The following is a 9,168-nucleotide window of genomic DNA, read 5'->3' on the forward strand; positions in this document are numbered from 1 at the left end:
CCTGGGACCCGTGAAAGAATAAAGCAGAGGTCAAACTTGGTCCTCAGGAAAGATCTGAGAAGGGTAGTCCCTGCGGTGGCTGATGAGGCATGATGCAGCGTCTCTCAAAGCGTGTCTGGGCCCAAGTGTCTCACAATCCCCTGGGCAGCTCATTAAAAATGCAGTTCCTAGGCCTCGTTCTGCTAGAAATACCGAATCAAAAGCGCTGGGGGTGGGACCCAGTAGTCAACAACATTTTGAACAATCACCTGAAAAGATTCTTCTTTTTAATGTGAAAGTTCTCTCTTGGGGGCAGTTGCTATTTATTTTACTAAAACACAAAGCTTTATGTCAAAGAAATGTATCTCCACTGTGCAGTTTCTGGGATCAGTCTCACGCAGGGTTTCTCAGCCTCAGCACAACTGACGACGTCTTGGACCAGATAACCTTTGGGGGGGAGGGCCTGTGCATAATGGGATGTTTATCTGCATCCCCAGCCTCTACATGCCAGCAGCAGCCTGCAGCTGTGACAACCAAAACTGAAAAATGTCTGCAGACATTGCCCAATGTCCCCTAGAGAGAAAAATCTGCACCCTCCCCAAAGGGATTTCCTCCTAAAATCTGTCCTCATTCTCATGTAAGGAGTGTGTTCACCATTCTTGGAGTGACCTCCAGCCAGGCTCTGCCCAAGCTAGACCCCAGCCCTCCTTCCCACTTTCCAGCGACACGGGGGCTGAAGCCAGTTCCCACCTCCCTCCCTCCTGGTTTCCTAGCTCCCTTTCCCACCATCCCCCCTTCCATCCCACCACCTTCCATTCCTGCCACATTGCTTGGATGCCCCTTGCCGCCCAGCCCCCCTTCGTGGGCAGGGGTGACAGAAAGCAGGACCCTGGCAGGGCAGGCCCCCACCCCTTACAAGTGGTGCTGACGGGGCTCCCAGGAGATGCCCTGAGTGGAAGAATGCTCCTTTTGTGAAAAATAGGAAGTTTATTTTTGTTCTTATTATAAACTAAACATGGTCATGGTAGAAAATCTGGCAAGGACAGAAAATGATAAAGAAGAAATAAAGGTCATGCATAATTCCACTGCCCAGACATATGACGTTGACATTTAGGAAGCTTCCACTTTGGCTATTGCTGCCACCCTGGCTGGTGTGCGGACAGGGACACCCAGGTAGATAGAACACTTGACCGAGGACGGTAAGAAACATTCACGCTTCCAGGTAAGCAACTGTTTTATTCAGATCTGCGTGACTCAGAGTCTCCAGGCAGCCCACTTTGCAGGAGACTGAGTGCTTGAGTGGTGTCCTGCCGCACCCTCCCACGGAGCTGCTCCTGCAGGTGGGACGTCAGAACTCGTCCTTGATGTCAAAGTGGGGCTGGTCTTCAGGCTTGAAGTCCAGGTTGGGGCTGCCGTCCTCGTTGAGAATTCTCCGGGCTGTGTAGCCGACGATAGGATATTTGGCTTTGTACACTTTGGTGAAGACGTCATCCAGGGACTCCAGCTCCTTGGCCGTGAGCCCCGTCTTGCAGAGAAAAGCCCAAGAAACACAGGGATGGGGGTGAGTGGACTGTGTTTGGCACAGGCCTTTTTCCATCCCTACCTTCCCCTCCCCACACCCTAATGCAAGAAAAAAAAAATCTCAATAAACCAAATAATGGACCATTGACTTAAGAGACAACCCTGTAGGTTGGTGAAGGTTGGGGGGTATGACATAGGGGAGCAATGGCTTCATCGTCTTTTGCTGTTTGACTGATGCAGGAGTCAAAGACTCCAGAGAACACCCACCCAGAGGTGGGGTGCGGCATGCTTTGCTGCCGTCTGTGTACCTCCTCCCTCCTGATTAATCTCACCACGCTCTGCCCTCTTCCCATCACAACTTTAGACACCCTTGCCCTTCCTTAAGTTCTTTATTTGTTTCTATAATGTTGTGTTTAGGAGTTTGGCTCCTCTCAACCTATCTGAACGTTGATTTGATGTTGAGCACATGTAGGGTGAATGCCAGTCTTAGTGTTGCAATTATTTAGACCCTCAATAGGTTTTGTTTTTTAATGCTATCTTTTTCTTCACAGAAATACGAGCACAGAGGGAGACCTTGCTTCCCAGCCCAGTTCACCCACTAAGCTACCAACTGTGGCCGGAGGTCTCAGAGACTAACAGCAAAGCGGTAAGGGGCTGGGCGGGTGCAGACCAGAAGGGGAATCAGGCTGCCAAGGCAGTTTGGGGCCAAACTGTGATGATCACAGAGTTGGATCACAGGTTCACAAGAGTCTGGACGTGACTCTGTAGGCAAAAGGGAGCCATGGAAGGTTTCTGAGTAGCTGTGGCACAAAGTAAGATAATCTATTTCAAGAAAATGGTTGGCCACCATACCAAGTAGACTGGAGGGTAAACAGGTTAGTTGGGAAGCTTTGCTCTTGCTCAGAGGTTAATAAAAAGAAAAAGCTATGGCCCAGAGGGTGGGGCATTTTGACAAAGGCTCAAAATCGGGCTCACAGTGTCATGGGTGAGATCTGCAGGATCCAGGGACATCTTGGCCACCCCCCTAGTGGAGTCCTTCCCGGTCAAGGCGTTGTAGGGGGCTCCTCGTCCATAAAACTCTGCAGCGGGGCAGAAGGCAGAGGGTGTGAGTGTGCGTGCACATGCACAGTGGCCAGGAACTGGCACACAGTTGCAGGGGGCGGTCTGGAGGGGGGGGTTCCCGAGGCCCCACCCAACCCTAAAAAGGGCTCCAGGCCCAAGGAGAGGCAGAGCATCGACAACAGAGAGTCCAGTAAGTCACCCACCCCCAGCCACCAAGTTGGATTCTACTAATTCAAAATATGGAATAAGTCCCATATGCAGGCTGAGAGGTGATTTTTAGAAAATACAGAATGAAAATACTCTCTTAAAAGCATTAAAAATGCAAACAAGAAAAATGCTTGGTGTTCTTAAATGTTGGTGGAAGCCAACCAAGCCTACTGCTATTCAGCAGTGTCTGGTATCAAATAAAAGATGAACCATTACAAACTACCTCCATGGCAGCATTTGTAGTTACAATTAGGGAAACCATTAGATGCCATTAAAATGCTCTATAATATCTTATAATATCAACTCTTTGCTAAGGAACACTTCTCTCAGTGCTTCAACTAGGCTAAATCATCAAGTCTGAGCTTGACTCTACAGGCACTGGGGAGCCATGGAAGGCTTTTGCACAGGAGCATGGCATTACTAGGGCAAAAAAACTGCTGAAGTAAAACATTGACAAATATTAAATCAATCTGGTTATTTTGAAATGGAAGGAAAAGGACTTGCCCAATGTCCTCTCCCTTTCTTAACACCTTCAAGTGCCCACTCTGGCTTCCCAACTCCCTGGAAATAAAGATTCAAAATGCCAAGCCACTTACCCTTTCCGGAAGTGACATCAAACACCACTCCCTTCACTGCCAAGTAGATGGGCTGATCTTCCTAGAAAGCAAAGGAGAAGCTGTGAGGAGGGTGGGGCGAGCCCAGCTCTTCCAGGGTGAGTTAGCACAATGTCTTCCTCTCGCAAGCTGTGCAAAGAGTGGTGGGTAAAGTCACAAGGGGCCTTCCGGCAAGCTTGGTCCTCGCCTGCCTGGGCAATGGCATGCCCATGCACAAAACTCTGGAAAATTCACAAAGTCTCATGACAAGGGCATGGCAATCCCCCCCTTGATAAAGAAAATTGGAATCTGAAGCAACTTCATGCAGGTAAGAATTCAAAATAATATTAAATGATGAATTATTTAAATCAGTCCAAATTTCAAATTTCATCTTCACCAATGGACTTACGTGGATGTAACTGGTATAAATAATCTATTTTATATTTCACTTTTTATAGTTCCTTCATTCCTTCATATAAACATTTCAGCATACCGAAATAACCAGAATGGCTGTCACTTAAATAGCTCCATGGGACCCCGTCTTCTATTAGTGATACTGCGTACCTGTTTGTTTAACTAGTCTTCTATTTTGGGTATTTGGGTTGTTTCCAATCCTTGGAACTATAAATGGCAGCATTATGAGTAATACCTTTCTACAAATTACTTTCTAATTTGATGACTTACTTCTTTGAGGCATATTTCAATATATAAAATTCCTGGACCTAAGTATATGAACAACTTAGTCACTTTTTATACTTTTCCAGTTTGCCCTTCAAAAACATTAAACTGTTTACAGTGCTCAAAATATGCAAGTAATGCTGTTTCCCCACAGTTCTACTAATGGTGGGTTTTATTTTTTGCTATATTAGCAGGTATAAAATGTCACCTTAGAATTTCCCCCACCAAGAGAGAATAACACAAAAGCAGATGGCATGGATCTTCTAACTTCCACCAGGTTGGGCTCAGGCTGAGATGACTACCACAGTCCTAGGACACCCAAGTCTGATCTGTCTTTTGTGTCAGCCCAATTGTGGGTGCAGAGACATCGGCCAGGAGGCTCACAGGCCAGATAAGAGTGGGAGTCACAGTTGGGTCTATAGGAATCTTAGGATCAACAAGCACTTGCTGCTTGGCCTTCCCTTTGGGGTGGGCTTTAGGGTTCTTGCCCTTGTGGAGCTTATGGTCAAGTGTTTGCATGACCGTATCTAACAGAGAGAGGAACTGAGGCTCAGAGAAGTTAAACAACTCACCCAATGAAACATCCATCACTGGCACTTAACCCAAGTTTGTTTCTCTAAGTGTAACTTGGGGATGACACCTATCCACTTTGCAGGAAGGCTGAAAAACAGTGTATGTGAGTGCCCAGCAGCTCAGTTAATGGTTAGCTTTTACTATCCCTAATTAGCTCTTCAAGACAGTCCCCAGAACTTCTGCTGGCTTTGGTGGACCCTGCTCCACCTCACCCAGCCAGGGTTATTTTAAGTGGCATGGCTTCACGGGCCAGCAGATTGCATTTTTCTTTGTGATAATTTATTGCCTTTTCTTCCCTGTGATTACTTGCTCCTTGGCTTTGATTGCTTCTCAAGTGAGACTATGTATTTATATCAATTTCTGAAATATATTACAGCTATAATTTAACCATGTGTTTTGCCACATTTTCCATTCGGTGGCTTTTTCTTGGATATATATTTTCTGTGTGCAAAGAGTCATATAAATATAACATTCACATCCATGAGATATAAAAACAAGCATCTCATGACTAACACTCCCCATTTCTTCAACAGTAAAATATTTATCTCCTCATTAAACTACAGGGTGTCCCAAAAGTCGCCATACATAGGAGAAATGGGAAATTGTAGCCTGTAGCTAAATGTACCTTTTTTTTTTTTTTACTAAATATTCATTACAAAATTTTATAAAACATTTCCTTTGTATGGAGACTTTTGGGACCCCCTGTATACAGTGAAGGCACAAGCCCTAAGAGGAAGCTGTAATAAAGGGTAGAAAAGAACGCCCACGCCTTTTGAGTGATTCCTGCTACATGGGAATTTCACAGGCCATACAGAGCAACAGTCAGGGCTGGGCGCGGTGGCTCACGCCTGTAATCCTAGCTCTCTGAGAGGCCGAAGCGGGCGGATTGCGGGCGGATTGCTCGAGGTCAGGAGTTCAAAACCAGCCTGAGCAAGAGTGAGACCCCGTCTCTACTATAAATAGAAAGAAATTAATTGGCCAACTGATATATATATAAAAAATTAGCTGGGCACGGTGGCGCATGCCTGTAGTCCCAGCTACTAGGGAGGCTGAGGCAGAAGGATTGCTTGAGCCCAGGAGATTGAGGTTGCTGTGAGCTAGGCTGACGCCACGGCACTCACTCTAGCCTGGACAACAAAGCGAGACTCTGTCTCAAAAAAAAAAAAAAAAAAGCAACAGTCAGAGCAGTTAAACACCAGGTGTGCTACGGGGTGAGTTCTGATCACGTGAAGATGGATATCCACTGACAGCAGAGCCCCCAGGCATGGATTTTCAGGCCTGGGAAATAGCAACTGAGAAGGTGGGGGTGTGGGGGTGGAGGGGTCCTCCCCTCTCCCTCCTTAGGAAACACAAATGCAGACTCAGTAATAGAAATATCCAGAAAGACACGATAAAGACACATGCTCAGCACCAGCTTCACACCATGTCTCCCCACTCCCTCGCCCACCTGCACAGGTGAGATCTTTTGTGATCTAGAGTTGGATGTATATAAATGGATATATCACTTTTTATTTATGTATAACCACAACACGTCATAAATAACAGCAAGAGAGCTGTCTTTTTCCAAGAGACCAAAGGAGGAGTCACCACTGTATCATGGTCCTAGCTCAAGTCTTCAAGTCCACCAGGCCTGGGTTTGAGCCACCACTTATGAGCTGTGTTGCCTTAAACTTAACGTCTCTGTGCCTCAGATTTCTCCTCTGTGATATGAGGATAATAAAAGCATCAATCAGCTCGATGGGCTTTTATGAGGATTAACCATGGTAAGAGATAGAAAGGATTTAGAAGTTTAGGGAAATATATGCTAGTTTCTTTTATCCTCCTCTAGGTTTTGAAAGTTTTAAGATCAAAAAGGAAATCGGATAACCAAGCAGAAGGACATTACAGGTTTTTTTTAAAGGAAAGATAGAAAAAAATGTATTTCCCAGGGGACAGGGACTCTGGAAGTATGTGAGGTTAAAACTAGAAGGGGCCTTAAAAAGAATCTATCTAATGTCTTCATTTTCCGGATGAGGACATCTAGGCTCAGGGAGGTTAAGTGACTTGCTTGTCCAGAGTCACAGAGTAAATTAGAGGGAGAGAAGGTTCTGGAACCTGGAGCCTTGGAATCCAAGGCTCTGTCCACTCTCTTGTCCTGCCCAACCAGAGGGCACATTTGGCACAAAAGGGCACTTGCCTGGGCCCAAGCGAGAGTGACAGTGTCCTGGGACAGTCATCCAAAGACTCAGGGCCACCTGGCCAGAGGTACCCAGACAGCAGGGAATCAGAGAAACTGCCCTATAAATGAGACCAGGGCCCTTATCTTTCTTTGGGTCTTGGGATCTCCTGCCCTCTGGGCTTCCTCCCTGCCTGCAGTCAGGCAGAGGCCAGTGGAGAGTGCCATGATAGTCACCGTGACAAAGTGATACAAGGGCAGCAGGGCAAAGAGGAAGAAAGGCCTTTTAGCACAGTGGAAGGAGGGAGTCCTGGCGCTGGGTGCAGGCAGGAAGGCAGGGTCCAGCAGCTGGCCCACGCTTCCCAAGCCTGTTTTGAACTCTCTTTCCTTGCATTCTGTGCTGGAGGTCTCCCAGACTATTCTGACAGTTGGAGATTCCCTAGAAGGAAGATTCAAAAAACTCAGCACATAGTTGTACTCATGGCCAGCATGGAAAAAGACAGAGGTAGAATCTGGGGGAATCCACGTGCAGGTTTCCTTATGCTCTCTCCCTCCCATGCAGGATCACGCAGATCACACTCTTCCCCCAGCAACAAAACATAATGTGTGCCATGTGCATGCCCAAGGAAGCCCACTAGACTGAGCACCCAGGGTTTTTATTGGGGGCTGGTCACGCAGGCACTCTCTGCCTGGCACGTACAATGTTCAGCATGAACCACACTGTCTGTACATACAGCCGGGGCAGAGTGGGCCACCCTGATTGGTGAGGGAAGGATGGCAAATCTCCAGAAGTCCAGACACTGGCCACTCTTGCAAATGGGCTTTCCTAAGGAGAGCAGACCTGCTATTTTAACTTCTGCACAGATCCCCTGACTCTGAACCACCTAGTTCCCTCTGCTGCCCCCAAGGAAGGCCTGCCCTAACATGCCGTCACACCCCGGTCATGTCCCTTTCCCTCTGTGTCCTCATCCACTCAAGGTTCTAGCCAACCTCTTCACAAATGATCCCCAATCCGGCCATCCCATCTGCTTCCCCTTTGACAACCTAGTCCATCTAAGCGAAGCTAACTCAGGAGTTAGGGAGCCCAGGCCAGAGCGTTTTAACAAGAGGACATCGGGTCCCTTCCTGCTCTACCACTAACAGGTGGCATGCCTCAGTTTCCTCACCTGTAAAAGCAAGAGACTGGTTTCTGTCGGCTCTGAAATGCTATGATAGTATGATCTCCCCACCAACCCTGATCCCCCCACGCCCTTGCCACGTGCAGCCTCTTGTTTCCACACTACAGCCATCGCGCGGGACCCCACCAGCCCGCACCGACAGGTGGCTGGGAGTTTTCTGGACGCGTCCAGACTACTGACCCACATGCTGTGAGTGTCGGAGGGGGGGTCTTTGTCTCTAACCTCCCGTCCCCCCGTCTGCGCAGGGCCCCAGCTGTGGCTCAGACACTAAACGTGGGTTTGAGGAGACTGCAGCACAGGCGACCTGGGATATAGGGGCAGGAGGAGGAAGTGCGGGCAAAGACCTGCCTCCATTTACCCCCCAACCCTGGGAGTGGCTTTGCTGCCCTCCCTCCCTCCGCTGCCACGCCCCCCGTAAGTAGGCAGAGTGACCTCCCTCCGCCGATGCGAACGTTAAAAACGAAACGCTCTGAGGCTCGTGCGCAGACCGCCACCGAGAGGCGGCTGGGGGGATCTCCCGGGAAGAAAGAGGGAGTGTGCAGGCCACCAGCGCGCCCCGATGGTTGAGGACCCGCCCTTATCCCTCGGCCGTCCGTCCCGGCCTGGGCACGGGAGGCCCCGCAGGCCCGGCCCGGCGCGGAGCCCAGGCTTCGGGAGGGGTTGGCCGCGCGTCCACCGCGCCGCCCCCGCCGCCGGCGCCTCCCGGGTCCCGCTCCCCGCAGGCCGGCGCGGCCCCCAGTCCCGCGGCCGCGCCGCCCCGCCTACCTCCGCGCCGCCGTAGCGCGCCAGCTCCTCCTCCGTGAAGAGCCGCACCGGAGGCCCCCGCTCGGCGGGGCGCGGCGCCTGCCCGGCCCGGGCCGCGAGCGCCAGGACCAGGCCCAGGGCCAGCGCTGCCAGCGGCCGCCGCGGCGCGGGGACCCCCATGGCGAGCTCGCGGCGCGGGGCGAGCGCGGCCCAGGCGGCCAGGCCCGGAAGCACGCCCCGTGCCCGGGGCCGCCCCGAGGGCGGGGAGCCCGGGATCCCCCGCCTCCCGCGCGCCTCCTGCGCCCCCGGCGCTCCGGCTTGGCAGGGCAGGGCCTCTGGAAACTTCCGAGCTGGGTTATGACCCCGGACTCCTCACTCCACAGTAGGGACTGAAAGTTAGCAAAGAGCGACAGGTGTTACCGCAGTTCCTTGATTAGGTACGTGGGTGACACAGCCCGACATTCCACCACCTAGGAAG

The 9,168-nt window shown here is 50.3% G+C and overlaps 1 protein-coding gene across 1 annotated transcript; it reads right to left on the reverse strand.

Moving 5' to 3' along the window:
* Positions 1–1,195: 1,195 nt before the first annotated feature.
* NENF (neudesin neurotrophic factor) lies at positions 1,196–8,966 on the reverse strand. The gene is made up of 4 exons (XM_012781608.3): positions 8,712–8,966; positions 3,366–3,426; positions 2,476–2,579; positions 1,196–1,504 (listed from the first exon to the last, which is right to left on the reverse strand). The coding sequence occupies exons 1-4, from the start codon at positions 8,868–8,870 to the stop codon at positions 1,328–1,330; spliced, it is 501 nt and encodes a 166-aa protein (XP_012637062.3). The 5' UTR covers positions 8,871–8,966; the 3' UTR covers positions 1,196–1,327.
* Positions 8,967–9,168: the final 202 nt, after the last annotated feature.

This window comes from Microcebus murinus, chromosome 23, assembly GCF_040939455.1.
Source record: "Microcebus murinus isolate Inina chromosome 23, M.murinus_Inina_mat1.0, whole genome shotgun sequence".
Taxonomy (NCBI): domain Eukaryota; kingdom Metazoa; phylum Chordata; class Mammalia; order Primates; family Cheirogaleidae; genus Microcebus; species Microcebus murinus.

What these genes read in the sequence shown, in the direction of transcription:
- NENF (XM_012781608.3), bottom strand. Translation starts at nt 8,870, where the DNA reads ATGGGGGTCCCCGCGCCGCGGCGGCCGCTGGCAGCGCTGGCCCTGGGC. An exon ending in CGCGCTACGGCGGCGCGGAG is followed by an intron (nt 3,427 to 8,711) that starts GTAGGCGGGGCG and finishes TTTGCTTTCTAG; the next exon opens with GAAGATCAGCCCATCTACTT. An exon ending in TGATGTCACTTCCGGAAAGG is followed by an intron (nt 2,580 to 3,365) that starts GTAAGTGGCTTG and finishes GCCCCGCTGCAG; the next exon opens with AGTTTTATGGACGAGGAGCC.